The 14,968-nt window shown below is 40.5% G+C and overlaps 2 protein-coding genes across 2 annotated transcripts in view; both read left to right on the plus strand.

Annotated features, from left to right (window-relative positions):
- LOC128743547 (RING finger protein 121) overlaps positions 1-14,968 on the plus strand; it is a 396,237-nt gene that overhangs the window by 188,306 nt on the left and 192,963 nt on the right. The window lies entirely within an intron of this gene.
- LOC128743554 (ejaculatory bulb-specific protein 3-like) lies at positions 9,601-11,309 on the plus strand. Its single transcript, XM_053840154.1, has 2 exons — positions 9,601-9,636; positions 10,771-11,309. The coding sequence occupies exon 2, from the start codon at positions 10,790-10,792 to the stop codon at positions 11,168-11,170; it is 381 nt and encodes a 126-aa protein (XP_053696129.1). The 5' UTR covers positions 9,601-9,636; positions 10,771-10,789; the 3' UTR covers positions 11,171-11,309.

Raw genomic sequence — 14,968 nt, forward strand, 5'->3', positions numbered from 1 at the left:
TTGCAAGCAATTAAGTGACTTACTTTACTTTTTCGGCGGCAATCCGCTTATCGAACCCATGCCGAATTCAGGAGCCGTCTCCACATTACTCGGTCTTGGGTTGCCAGCCAACAGTCGCCCCTAACACCCGCTGTTCTAGCATCCTCGTCAACAGCGCTCATTCAACGAGTACGGGGTTTGCCTCGAAGTCGTCGCCCTCTGTCGGGTTCACTGCTAAATATTGTTTTCGCTGGTCTCTCATCTGGCATCCTTGCTACATGGCCAGCCCATTGTAGCCTGCCGTATTTTATTCGCTTCACAATATCCCCATCTTTGTACACTTGGTATATTTCATGATTCACGCGCCTGCGCCGCGCTCCTTCGTCTAATATGCCACCAAGAATTGATCGCAGGATCTTACGCTCAAAAACGCCAAGAGCTCGGCGGTCACTCTCTTTCAACGTTGCAATTAAGTGACACAAAGGAGCAAATGAAACGCCTAAAAACTATTCTAGGATAAGATAGTCGCTCATTTTCATCGCTTTGAGAATTACTTCCGTGTAAGACAACAGTTCCGAACAAGTTCTTGCAGTATATGGATGCAATCTGGCAAAAGGAAAGGATAACCGCTCACTTTTCTATGACGTTTGGCTTTCAGAACATCAAATTAGAATAGATTCAATGTTCAAAGATAAAGTCAGTTGAAAAAAGGTGGTTTTATTCTTTAACAAAATTGTTTACTTCAAATCAAATTGGACTAGGTTAAATGTTCAAATTATAAAGTCGGTCGAAGAAAAGGGGTGGTTTTGCACTCTGGCGTACTTCGTGACGCTCGTATTTTTTTGATTTTTTGGAATTACCCCCTTTACCAGCTACCTTCCTGAGTCCTACGTCAAAATATGGTGAGAGTTTAAAAATAGGTTGCTCTGAATATGAGTTTGAACACTTTAAAAGGATTGTATCTTGTGTTTAAAACGAAGATTTTTTGAACATAATCGGTGTTTAAGTAGGCTGAGAGAAATAACTTAAATAAATCCAAACGTAACGTTGGTGTCAAACAGTGTTATTTTCTGCGAGTTTTTTAGATTACTAAAAAGTAGTGCTGTCGCGAGTTAAGGTTTTCGAAACTTATTGTTCAAAGATACCAATTTTTTTAACTTAGCATCGACAAAGTAAATTTTAATAAATTGAGACGGTGTCATTCATTAACGTGTTGAAATAAGGTGTATTTTTGTAATTAATTACGCTGTCCGGATGCAAAACCATGTTTTTAAATCCGGACATGTTTGACTGTTGATGGTAGCTGCCTAATGTTTTTCATAGAAAATGCGAAAGGACACGTTGAACCAGGCAGAAGGTAGAAGGCAAAATATTTGGAAATCCAAAATACTTTAAGGCATTTAATGTAGAAGTATTTAACACTTCATTCTCTGGTTAGATAAGTGAGTCAGTGTCGCACTTGACTAGAATCGTACCGTTAATGACACAAAAGTGCAATTAAAAGTAAAAAAAAAATGTTCAGAGAGATGTTTATTTAATACTACATGTAACAAGTGATAAGTTGTTTACTTATAGGCATACATTAGAGTTCGAAAACAGACACTGAGGAAGCCTGCAAGTCGTAGGCGAAATACGTATCTGTCGTGAATAAAATATACATAGTAGAATTAAATTAGATAAGTTTTCTTCTTTTTTATTTTAGGATACATTTCTTAGACATAATATGAGAAAGTTTTTCCTGTCCGGAAAACGAATCAAAAGTGTCCGGATATTGATTCACTGAGATGTGAGGTGTCCGGATTTATGAACAAGACAAGGCTGTTTATTGTTCTTATTTTAATGTATTTTTTTGAGTTTTTATTGTAAAATTGATGTGTTATAGCAAATTTAAGCTTTATTTTTGATTGTAGTACAAAGCCATTACTAGAATGTTGCGAAATTATTGTTTTCGGACCATATTAAAAATATGACCTACTGAAGTGTCCGGATATTGATGCAGCATGGTATGATTTTTGTTGAAAAAAATATTAAAAAGTTGACATATTTTTCTCAAACCACATCACGTGATGTAGGTTCACAAACTTTACTCTAGGAAGATATCATGAATCGTGAATGTTTCATGGCCAAGGTGTACACCCTTTGACTCACTGTGCCTGCTGTATCATTAATCACTACTTTCCCTTAAAAGATCTCCATATCACTACCCTTAAATTGACTTTGACCTAGAATAAGGAGTCAATAGAGTTCACAAAAACGTTATTTCACGTTGCGCTAGGTGATTTAAACTCGTTCTACCCTCAATGATTTAGAATGATGATGTTGACAACATGAATGACGACCGTATAGACAACCTTCGTAGCAAAGCTTCCAAATCGAACAGTTGACTGCCCTTAAGATGTCTTAAGCAACATCAGCACAAGACCAGAGTTCAGTTAAAGCCACCCAGCATGCGGATACAATGATTCATATACGTAATTCATTCACGTCCGTTAACGATGTATATAAGTTTGAAGAGCCCTTCATTTTTTGTTTTCGGATTGAAGCTAGCTCTAACATTACAGAAGAAAATAAAGTTCGCTCTCGTTGGATGGCACATACTCTTGTCGATGATTTATTTGAAACACCAACATGCTTCAAATAAATTCCAAAAATTTGACAAAAGTACCTCAAAAACAATGTGTTGGCTCCCAATAAATATCGGTACTTCATGACCAAGTGAGAAATTATAAAATTAATAAAGATTTTCTGGGATTGGGAAAAAAAATTTATGATTTTTCGGTGTTGTTCGGAGTTACAAACTAGAGGCGTTAGAACCGTATTTTAATTTTGTTCCAATGAAAAGATTATACAGTAATGTTCCGATTTTGTCAGCTCCCGATTTTGTCTACCCCCGATTTTATCAGCCCTTTATCCCGATTTTGCCAGCCTATAAATTATGTTTAACTTTTGTGCTTTTAAACATGATTTATAAAACTTTTCAGCCTGCTTGAAACTATTCTGATTCTCTGGGGAGAGTTTTTGAATATAATGATGCCTTCTTGCGAGTAATTCGGGGTCAAAATTAGGGTATTTTTATAATAAAAGTTCTATAATTCCTATACAAGCAAAGATAGAGGTAGACTATGTTCAGTAATGTTGTGTATTTTTACTATTTGTACAACTTTGTAAAACAAGAAAAAGTCATACAACAACTATAAAAATAGCTAAAATAGAAAAACTGCTTTTAACGATTTTTAATAGGATTTTTCTATCTTTGCTGAAGAGATAGAAGGTTACTGTCTTCAGCAAAATTTCTTGTAATAATATGCTGTAAAACTTTGCAGAACACATCAATGTGTTATATTGAAACTGAAAAATAAATTTTTATTGCACTTTTAGGGGGAATAACCAAAATTTGAATTCCACCTGACGATAGAACTTTTAATTTTAAGAAACTCTTTCAAACATAAAACTAAGTTTTCCCACTAAAAGCTAATGCGCACCAAAAAAGGTTCTGGACCAGTGTGCTGTGCCCGGTTCATTGAGCCGGTGTACCAATTGAGGGATAAAATTTAATTTTTAGTAGAAGTCTTCGGTATTGCAAGGTCTTGAGTCTTGAATTTTGAAAAAAAAATCCGATTTTTTTTTTCGATTTTGTCAGTTTATCAGCCCAAAATTCAACATGGGACTGACAAAATCGGAACATTACTGTAATGGCTTATACTTATTTTAATCATACGATATTTACATTAAAAGTAAATTTAAAAAAACGAAATGATGATTTAAAATAAACTGCCTCAAACCGAGACGTAATGGAATTAAAATTGGTAAAAATTAAGTTAAATGTACGAAGCCTATCCTTTGATGAGTTTGATGAGTACAGTCTTAATAAGGTTTCAGCTCAGTTTTATCTTAGTAACAATTCTGATTCAATTCAATTTCAGCTCCGTTTTAGTTTAATTTTAATCTAACTTCAGTTCAGTTCCGTTTCAATTCAGTTTCAATTTAGCTTCAGTTCAGTTTCAGTTCAGTTTCAGTTAAGTTTCAGTTCACTTTCAGTTAAATTTCAATCAAGTTGCAGTTCAGTTTCAGTTCATTTGTAATTTAATTGCAGTTCAATTTCAGTTCAATTCAGTTTCAGTTAAGTTTCAGTTCAATTTCAGTTCAGTTTCAGTGCTGTTTCAGTTCAGTTTCAGTTCAGTTTCAGTTTCGTTTCAGTTCAGTTTTAGTTCAGTTTCTGTTCAGTTTCAGTTCTATTTCTGCTCAGTTTCAGTTCAGTTTTCAGTTCAGTTTCAATTCAGTTTCAGTTAAGTTTCAGTTGAGTTTCAGTTATGTTTCAGTTTAGTTTCAGTTCAGTTTTAGTTCAGTTTCAGTTCAGTTTCAGACCTGTTTCAGTTCAGTTTCTGTTAAGTTTCAGTTTTGTTGCAGTTAAGTTTCAGTTCTATTTCTGCTCAGTTTCAGTTCTGTTTTCAGTTCAGTTTCAATTCAGTTTCAGTTAAGTTTCAGTTCAGTTTCAGTTTAGTTTCAGTTCAGTTTTAGTTCAGTTTCAGTTTAGTTTCAGACCTGTTTCAGTTCAGTTTCTGTTAAGTTTCAGTTTTGTTGCAGTTAAGTTTCAGTTAAGTTCCAATTGAGTTTCAGTTATGTTTCAGTTTAGTTCAATTTCAGTTCAGTTTCAAACCTGTTTCAGTTCAGTTTCAGTTTAGTTTCAGTTTAGTTCCAGTTAAGTTTCAGTTAAGTTTCGGTTCAGTTTCAGTTCAGCTTAAGTTCAGTTTCAATTCAGATTCAGTTCAGTTTCAGTTTAGCTGGTAAATGGCTAGGTAATGCGTACCATCGGTGCCTCGTGCACTGGGCATAAAATAGACCCCACAGTGGTTCATAGCCTCTTACCTAGCAACTCCTACCCCAACCTCCTCGTGGTACCAGCCGGGATACGAGCAACCTCGGGTGGAGATCGGGTAACCAACCCCGGTGGAAACCAAGGTCGTATGCTGACAGGGGAGGAGGGCTCCTTCGAGCTACGTTGGCCCTCCGGCGATACTGTGGGGTTGGTTGCGGGCTTTGCAAGCCTGAACCACTAAAAAAACCAAAGCAATGGACTCCGTAAGTAATAATAATAACTCTAATCGGAACAATCGGCAAAGACCCAGGCGACGAAAACGGACTAACGATTGGAAATTAGGAACATGGAACTGTCGGTCTCTAAATTTCCTCGGAAGTACCCACGTGCTTTCTAAAGAAGTGAAGAGCCGCAAGTTCGACATCGTAGCGCTGCAGGAGGTATGCTGGAAAGGAACGATGGTACGTACGTATAGAGATGGTCATACCATCTACCAGAGCTGCGGCAATACACACGAGCTGGGCACAGCTTTTATAGTGATGGGCGAGATGCAGAAACGGGTGATCGGGTGGTGGCCGATCAACCCCCGAATGTGCAGATTAAGAATCAAGGGCCGATTCTTCAATATAAGCATAATTAACGTGCACAGCCCTCACCTCGGAAGTACCGATGATGACAAAGACGAATTCTACGCGCAGTTGGAGCGTGAATACGACCGCTGCCCAAGACATGATGTCAAAATTATCATCGGGGACTGTAATGCTCAGGTTGGTCAGGAGGAGGAATTCAAACCGGTGATTGGACCGTTCAGCGCTCACCCGCAAACGAACGAAAACGGCCTAAGACTTGTCGACTTCGCCGCCTCCAAGAACATGGCCATACGTAGTACCTTCTTCCAGCATAACCTCTACCATCGGTACACCTGGAGATCACCCAACCAGACAGAATCACAAATCGACCACGTTCTGATAGATGGTCGGCACTTTTCAGACATTATCGACGTCAGAACCTATCCGGGCGCTAACATTGATTTGGATCACTACCTAGTGATGGTAAGGATACGTCAAAAACTATCTGTTGTAAACAATATACGATACCGCCACGGTATAATCTAGTGCGACTGAAGCAACCTGAGGTCGCCGAAAACTACGCGTTATCTCTAGAAACCGCGCTACCGGAAGATGGTGAGCTGGATGAAGCCCCTCTGGAGGACTGTTGGAATGCCGTCAAAACAGCCATTAACAGCGTAGCGGAGAACATCCTAGGCAGTGTGGCACCGAATCGACGTAACGAATGGTTTGACGAGGAATGCCAGCAGATATTGGATGAGAAGAACGCAGCGCGGGTACAAATGCTGCGTAGAGCCACCCGTCAGAATGTGGAGCGATACAAACAGAAGCGGAGGCAGCAAACCCGACTCTTCAAGGAAAAGAAGCGCCACCAAGAGGAGAAGGAGTGCGAAGAACTCGAACAGCTGTACCGCTTTCACGACACACGGAAGTTCTATCAGAAACTCAACGGATCTCGCAAAGGCTTTGTGCCGCGGGCCGAAATGTGCAGAGATAAAGATGGAGGTATCTTGACTGATGACCGTGCGGTGATCGAAAGGTGGAAGCAGCACTACGATGAACACCTGAATGGCGTGCAGGCGGAAGACCATGATAGCGGAGGAAGTGATCACATTGGTGCAGCAAGCGACGAAGATGTGCCACCCCCATCGATAAGGGAAGTTAAAGAAGCCATCCAGCGGCTGAAGAACAACAAAGCAGCGGGAAAGGATGGCATTGGAGCGGAACTTATTAAAATGGGCCCGGACAAGTTGGCCGGCTGTCTGCATCAATTGATTGTCAAGATTTGGGATACGGAACGACTACCGGAGGAGTGGAAAGACGGGGTTATCTGCCCTATCTACAAGAAAGGTGATAAGCTGGATTGTGAGAACTACCGAGCCATCACTATCCTGAATGCCGCCTACAAAGTGCTGTCCCAAGTCCTCTTTCATCGACTATCGCCAATAGCCAATAGATTTGTGGGAAGTTACCAGGCCGGCTTCATGGAGGGTCGGTCTACAACAGACCAAATCTTCACCCTGCGGCAGATCCTCCAGAAGTGCCGCGAATTCCGAGTCCCCACGCACCACCTGTTCATCGATTTCAAAGCCGCATATGATAGCGTAAACCGACAAGAGCTATGGAAAATTTTGGACGAAAACGGCTTTCCGGGTAAGCTTACTAGACTTATCATGGCTACGATGGATGGGATCCAGTGCTGTGTGAGAATCTCGGGTGGATTGTCGGACCCATTCGAATCTCGCAGGGGACTTCGACAAGGAGATGGTCTTTCCTGCCTGCTATTCAACATTGCGCTTGAAGGTGTTATAAGGCGAGCGGCGATCGAAATGCGGGGCACGATTTTCAATAAATCCAGTCAATTTATCTGCTTTGCTGACGACGTGGATGCTGTCGGCAGAACATTTGAGGCGGTGGAAGATCAGTACACCAGACTGAAACGCGAAGCAGAGAAGATTGGATTGCAGATAAATACGTCTAAAACGAAGTATATGCTGGCGGGCGGGACCGAGCGCGACAGGGCTCGCTTGGGCAGCACCGTGGTAATCGACGGGGATGAGTTCGAGGTAGTCGACGAGTTCGTATACCTTGGCTCGCTGGCAACAGAGGACAACAATACCAGCCGTGAGATTAAAAGACGTATTATCAGCGGAAGTCGGGCCTACTACGGACTCCACAAACACTTGCGGTCGAACAATCTGAGCCCCCGTACAAAGTGCACATTGTACAAAACGCTAATTAGACCGGTTGTCCTCTACGGGCACGAAACGTGGACATTGCTAGAAGAGGACCTACGAGCACTCGGAGTTTTCGAACGGCGGGTGCTAAGAACCATCTTTGGCGGAGTGCAAGAGAACGGTGTATGGAGGCGAAGAATGAACCACGAGCTCGCGCTTCTCTACGGCGAACCAAGTATTCAGAAAGTGGTTAAAGCTGGACGGATACGTTGGGCAGGACATGTTGCTAGAATGCCGGACAGCTATCCTGCAAAAATGGTTTTCGCATCAAATCCGGTAGGAACAAGACGAAGAGGGGCACAGCGAGCGAGGTGGCAAGACCAGGTGGAGCGAGATCTGGCGAGCACTGGGTGCCCGCGGAACTGGAGATCAGTTTCCATGGACCGAAACAGATGGAGAAATTATACTGCGCAGGCCTTGTCATAAGACGTTAGGCCAATTAAGTAAGTAAGTCAGTTTCAGTTTAGTTTCACTTCAGTTTCAGCCCTGTTTCAGTTCAGTTCAATTCAGTTTCAGTTTAGTTTCAGTTCAGTTTCAGTCCAGTTTCAATTCAATTTACAGTTGAGTTTCAGTTCAATTTCAGTTCGGTTTCAGTTCAGTTTCAGTTCAGTCTCAGCTCAGTTTCAGTTCAGATTCAGTTCAGTTTCAGTTCAGTTTCGCTTTAGTTACAGTTCAGTTTCAGTTTAGTTTTAATTCAGTTTCAGTTCAGTTCAACTGATCTCAGTTTCAATTTAGTTTCCGTTAAGTTTCAGTTCAGTTCCAGTTCAATTTCTATTCAATTCTACATCAGTTTCTGTTCAGTATTAGTTCAACTGTAATGAATAATTCTAAATCATAATCAAACAAGTAATAGTTAAAACAGCCTTCACGAAAAACGTAAAACTACTCACATCTTGATAGTATGCCATCAACTGTGAACATAAATAAACTAGCTGCATGTCGTGATCCGATTTGTTCTATGAAGAAATCCGATTTCTTTTGTGATTGTGATCAGCAATTCATTGGCCGGATCCCGTTATAAATGACAGCATATCAAATTAAATCAAACTAAGTGTAAGGTCATCGTATGAAAAGTAATTAGTTCTTCCAGTCTGAACAAGTGTTTACCTTTATTGTGTTAAAGAACTTGTTGAACATAAAGAAAAATGGTTAAAATATGCCAACTCCGCGTTTTACGCATTCTCATTAAGTAAAGACTCTTACGATACAGTATAACTGATGGAATGCATATTACGCTCTTATCCTCTACCTATAGGGTATCGAAAGCCAGCATGAAAGCATCGATTGAATGCCTTAAGCATCACACCCAAGCCGGCGTGCTTCCGTTCCACGCGTGGGCACGCACCGGTAAGTGCGTCAACCACAAACACTAACTAATCTATTCCGATTAAATCATTTTCAACGGTACCCAGATGGGTTACATACATTGATACATTGACCACTGTACCGGCTTGTGCCATACCGGCGAGGTTGGTACTCCAGATCTTTATTTGCGTCGTTCTAGACTGGCCAACAGAATAGCGTGTCAATTTTTGTTACGAAAATATATGATAAAAATGCCATTCTGCGACATCTAGTCGTGTCGATCGTGTTCTATCGTCTTCTATATTTCTATTTCGATGCGACCAAGATATCGGAAAGAAATCATAAATTTCGGGCCAGCCTACAGAGCGACGACTGCACTGACCGTCTCAAGAAACATCGCAGCAAGCACCATGATTATCAAGTGGTGTCCTCACACGAACAGGTTGTCCAGGGAACGGCTTGTCGTATGTGTTAGCGAGCTGTCTTGATTGTGATCGGCACTAACTCGATTGTAGGTATTTACCGATGATCTGGGTAAACACAGTGCTGCCACCCCTACATATGGGGGGTACCATCAGTATGCTACCGTACGGGCGCGGGCGTCGGTCCGAAACAACACCGGCATATATAAAAGCTAGAAGGTTTTCTGCTATCGTACACAGTGCAAGTTCTAGATCGACACCGTAAGATTGCTGTTACTGTTAACTCGTCGAAGTCGAAACATCACAAGGTAAGTTACCGGACCACCGGGCCGTAGAGTGAATTAGTTAACCAAGTGGACAGCTTAGCTATCTCTACCGGTATCGGTACCACCGAGTGCTTGTTTAGTAAAAATTAGTCCACGAATACTGAATTTTTCGTTAAAAGAGTCGTAAAAAGTATTGTGCAAATTAGAACCGCATTTAATTTCTTCTGGATCCGTACAAATCATCGTTATTCAGTCGATTGACATTCTGCTAGGCTGTTTATTATTCCTTCCAGGTAATAGTTATTTCTAGCAGAGATCAAGAATTAATTATATTGCTTAGAATAGATTTACGATCGCAGTTCGAAGAATGTGTGATAACGAGTTACGTTTCCGCTATAATTGTGAACCATTTAGTGCCTTCCACCTGTTTACTTATCACATTTAGCGATTATTATGAAATGATCGGTTCGGATTCTTCAGTTCCATATTTAAGTTCAATTTTCTAACAGTCGATTTGCCGTTCAAATAGGCCCAAAACAGATTCTGTCGTTGGTAAAACTAACTAAGGCAAACCATTCTTTTAATGCATAGTTAAATTTATAACGGATAGGTGACTTGATTGGGATTCGAAAATGAAGCAATGGTCGAATAGCGGACATACAACAAATTTTGGTACAAGCTCGGAAGGTGTGGCGTGTTTTGCGTTTTAAGCAGAATCGGATGTTTACATAACAAATCATTATTCCTGCTGACTGGGCAGATTTTTCGCAAGCAGACTAATAACACACTCAGCTGTTATTATTGCAATTCTTAAAAGAAAAAAAAATCGGTTCAAATTTGAGAATTGATTAGAAAAACACACGCCAAACGTGGGCTGCCGCGTTTCGAAAAGAACGAGTGTATTCAAGCAACCGTTCGTGATTGCAATACAAATGGGAAAATAATTATTGCTTTTTGTTCTACTCTCCGTAGTTATTACGAGGAGATTCTTTGATTCGTTTTATTGCTGAAACTATTTAAATGTAATTATTCAATTTTGTTCGGCTTCCCCGAATAAGTTGTCATTATCAGCACAAGAAAAACATGAAATTGCGTTGGCTTGGAAAAAGTTGATGTTATAAAATGGTTGAATAATGTTTCAGCTTTCTATTCAATTTTCCTTTTCTCACATTTCAGACCTCAAATCTGCCCAAAAATGAAATCATTCATCGTGATTGCCCTAGCCCTCATCGTGGCTGTTGCCGCCCAGAACAGATATACCAACAAGTACGACGGAATCGACATCGACGAAATCCTCAAGTCGAACCGATTGTTCAACAACTACTACAAGTGCCTACTGGACAAGGGCCGCTGCACCCCGGATGCTAACGAGCTGAAGCGTATCCTGCCGGAAGCCCTCCAGACCAACTGCGCCAAATGTACGGAAAAGCAACGCCAGGGAGCCGTTCACGTCATCAACTATCTGATCGAAAACCGATCGGCTCAGTGGAAGGTTTTGCAGGAGAGGTACGATCCGGGTAATGTCTATATCAACAAGTACCGCGATGAAGCTCGTGCATCCGGAATCAAGATCTAAGAGCTGCTCGGAGCTTCCTGGATCTCTACCTCTCTATGCATACCGATAACTGACTGGAAGTTGATTCAAAACAGACACCGCTGGAATCCAGACACCAAAGCTTCACTGTATTATTATATTCGCTTTTAATCTACTTCTAAATGTGTGTGTGGTGCGATTCTTCCGAGAGTCGCGGAAATGAAACTGAAAGCGCTAATAAATTCAAAACGTTCAAGTTTTTATATACATCAACATGTGATGATTATTGTTGTTTATTCTGCAAATCAATTCACCGGCTTACCGAGAACACCTACTCGTTCGCCATACTCCATAAAATTCGCTTTCGTACATCGGTGCTGTAGAGCGACCGGCCAAGCTTGTGCTTCTCTACTTCTGCATCGATCAGACATGTCAGCTCCATTGAACCGTGGAATTAACCGACACGGAAAGGATGTGCTCCAACAACTTCATGCATTAGTCACGGTAGCTGTTTTTGTTGACGTCTGCTCGAGGGAAACCCCAGGAATGAATTAATTTATACGGTCAATATATACATCACCAGAACTAGATGTAGGTACTATCGTTTAAGACACGATCGATTCCAGAAAGTTGATTTATTGTGTTCAGATTTATGAGCGAAGCGTGAATGTGTTTCGATATTAAATCTGGACTGTCCAACGATTTATCGAATCAATTAAACCAATGCGTCAATTTCCACTGCACCATAGGAAATTTCCATCGGAGGGTGTAATAGTGGAATGTTTAATGCATTACCAAGATGCAAAGAACTTTCGTGTGTTATTGCATATTATTTAGCGAGTTCAAATTAAAACGGAACTCGTAAAATATTGCAAACCCCTACGAAACCCCTGCGAAACGCGCTTGGTCGCCATTGTAGAGCTCATTTTAATTTGATTAGCAATCGACAAGGTGAAGGAAAACTCTGTTTTCTGCACGACAGCACAGCGGCATCAAGTGCATGTGCTTTGATGCACATGCTATGCATCATTCGAAATGGCAGGGAAACGGACTAAAGTTGTAACTAGAACTATACGAACCAAAGAGAATCATTTTTTCCTGAACGTCCTTGTAAAAAATAAGTTTGCTTGATTTATAGACAGTTAGTGACCTTATTTTTTCGTGGTTTGATGAGAACTGTCTAGTAAATTGTAAATGTTTATGAAATCCTTGATACTTGACCATTAAGTTTTTAAAATATTTTGTTGAGTTTCTGCGAATTTCAGTGGTTTTGGTTTTCACGACTTGTTTCAATTTTATACATCATTTTCGTGCTGATTTGTCACAGTCACTATCTAAAAAATCCTCTGTATTTATAATTAAACATATAAGGTTTTAAAAACAGAATATGAACTTTTTAAACAAATGGATTTCTTAATCTAAAATGTTATAAAAATAAATATTCAGGATGTCGACGGATTTTTATGAAATCTGAAATTGAATTTGATCATTTGGACCTACTCAATCCTTTACAAGGCAGTAGCAACAATATTGCCCCCAAAAAAAATCTGTGTTCGCTTCTCTCACGATATATTTTTAATTTTAGTATGTACTCCACGAATCTTTATAGAATCAGGCCATTCGATGTTAAGTGACTTTAGCATGGGTTTATTCTCAGGCCCCTCCACATCCTTCCTACTAAATTCTGCATTTACTAACAAGGAAACCTCTTGCCAGGGCAAGTTATAAGAGTGGTACTTGCTTTTGAGGTGCGAATGAAGCCTCTTGTTCAAGGGTAAATTATAACTTGTTCCGCTTCCTGGCTCTAGGAACGAGATTGGTAATGCAAAAGTCGTAAGGAACACATGCATACATACACACATACACACCCTCACTCTGAGCTGAACTCTGCTTTACCGACCATGAAGCCTTTAGCCGGGGCTGGTTAAAAGAATGATACTTGTTCGAGGTGCGAATGAAGCCTCTTGTCCAAGGACAAATTATAACTAGTCTCCGCACTTCCTGGCTCTAGAGCTAGATTGGTTGAAAAGTAGTAAGAAGCGTAAAAGAAAACAAGGTGTGCAAACACACCGACACTTTAAAGCACGGATAATAAGCTCACTCTATAGCGATAATACTGGAATAACAACGAAGTGCGGGACAACACTCGGATAAAATCACAATAGATCAAAACGCTGGTCGTAGTGATAATATCCACATGCACAAAAAAAGAGGAATCTGTCAACGTCAAGGAATCGCAGGTATTTTGGAATGCTGAGACGTAATTTTTATGTAGCTTACCTTTATAATAAGGTGAAAGCCCCAATGGCCTGCACTGTAGCCAGAAGTCGTCTCCATTCATCTCAGTCCGGGACTGTTCGTCGTCGGCCTCGTAGTCTGATAAAATCCACAGGCTCTTGTCCGCTACACATCACTTCGACGCGCTCCCGTCAGGTCGTTGTAGAGAACCATTTGCACATTTGCAATGTAGTCCGACATTCTTACAACATGACTAGCTAGCGAAAGCCGGCGAATTTTCACAGTATGGACGATGAGTGTGATAACCAGCTACTGGTCTAGTTCATGGTTCAGCCTCAGCATCTGTAGCTCGAGCAGTATAAAAGATTTGTGCCAAGATCAAGGTTAGCTCAACTACTCCACGTTCCGTCATTCACCTGCACTTCATCGTAGATGGTACGACACTTTCTGTTTAAAGATACTAAGATTGCTGGTCCTCCGAGAGCATAACCCATTTTTCATGGCCGTCGTTAAGAGTGGACCCTGTCGTTTGACTGTGTTGTTATCGACACAGACTTCGCAGCCGGTTATTAAAGTACAATTACAGGGTTAGTGCAACGGTCCTACTGACTCCCGAAGTCCCGAAGCATCGCTCAGCCGATATTCTAACATACGACGGCTGGCTTGTTAAAACAGCATCGTGCCTCGTTGCTAATTGGACGGACTTCCGCAGTTCAAATGTAGCATGTTTTCTTGCCATAATGCATCCTCGTAATTCTCTGCTTGTGTCATTAATGGTGGTCACCATTGAGTCCCAAGACCGCCTACCACTTTAATTCCTTTATGGTCAATTCGAAGTCTTAATCAATAGATGACATCTGTCTCTTAGGTGCCTCTGTATTTTATCTTCGGCGTATTGATGCCAAATACAGCATTTCAGTCTAATGTGCGTCATTACAGAAAAAGTTCTTTAAAATCCAAAAGTCGTCGAGAAAACCACTCTTATTAAATCGCTGAAAAAACTGTGTTAATTCGAAGTGTTCTAAAAAACCGCATTAATTCAAAAATCGCCGTTATTATTTAAATATTATTTATTTATTTACTTCATCCGACAGTGAGTCTTAATGAATTGTGATTTGATTGGGAAAAACCACCTTGAGTAGATATCATATTCTTACTCAAAGCGGCACAAAAACCCAATATCTTTTGAAACAGTTCTACAAACATAAATCAATAGGTACAAAATCAATAAAAAAAAAACTACTAAATACAATAAACACACTTTACAAATGCACAAAAGTAACTAAAATAACATTGACCAACCTCGTGTTTTTAGTCTTGACCTTGAAATACGATCAGACATAATACAGTGGACCTCCGTTCGTTTGAACGATTCCTCATGCAAACTAACGGGGTTAGCTTTTAACTTGAACAACTGGTAACCCTAAATATGCTTGAGCTTGTGTGAACTGGCTGCCCTGTTCTTTGTTATTGTTTGGTGGTTTGATTCAGTTGGCAGTTGCAAGCAGCGAATATTTCATTCTCCGATCAGATTTCTACCATAATCGTTGGGAAAACGCATTGTGAAACAGATTTAACACGCTAGATCAGTACAAACAAATC

The sequence above is a fragment of the Sabethes cyaneus genome, chromosome 3 (genome assembly GCF_943734655.1).
Source record: "Sabethes cyaneus chromosome 3, idSabCyanKW18_F2, whole genome shotgun sequence".
Lineage (NCBI taxonomy): Eukaryota > Metazoa > Arthropoda > Insecta > Diptera > Culicidae > Sabethes > Sabethes cyaneus.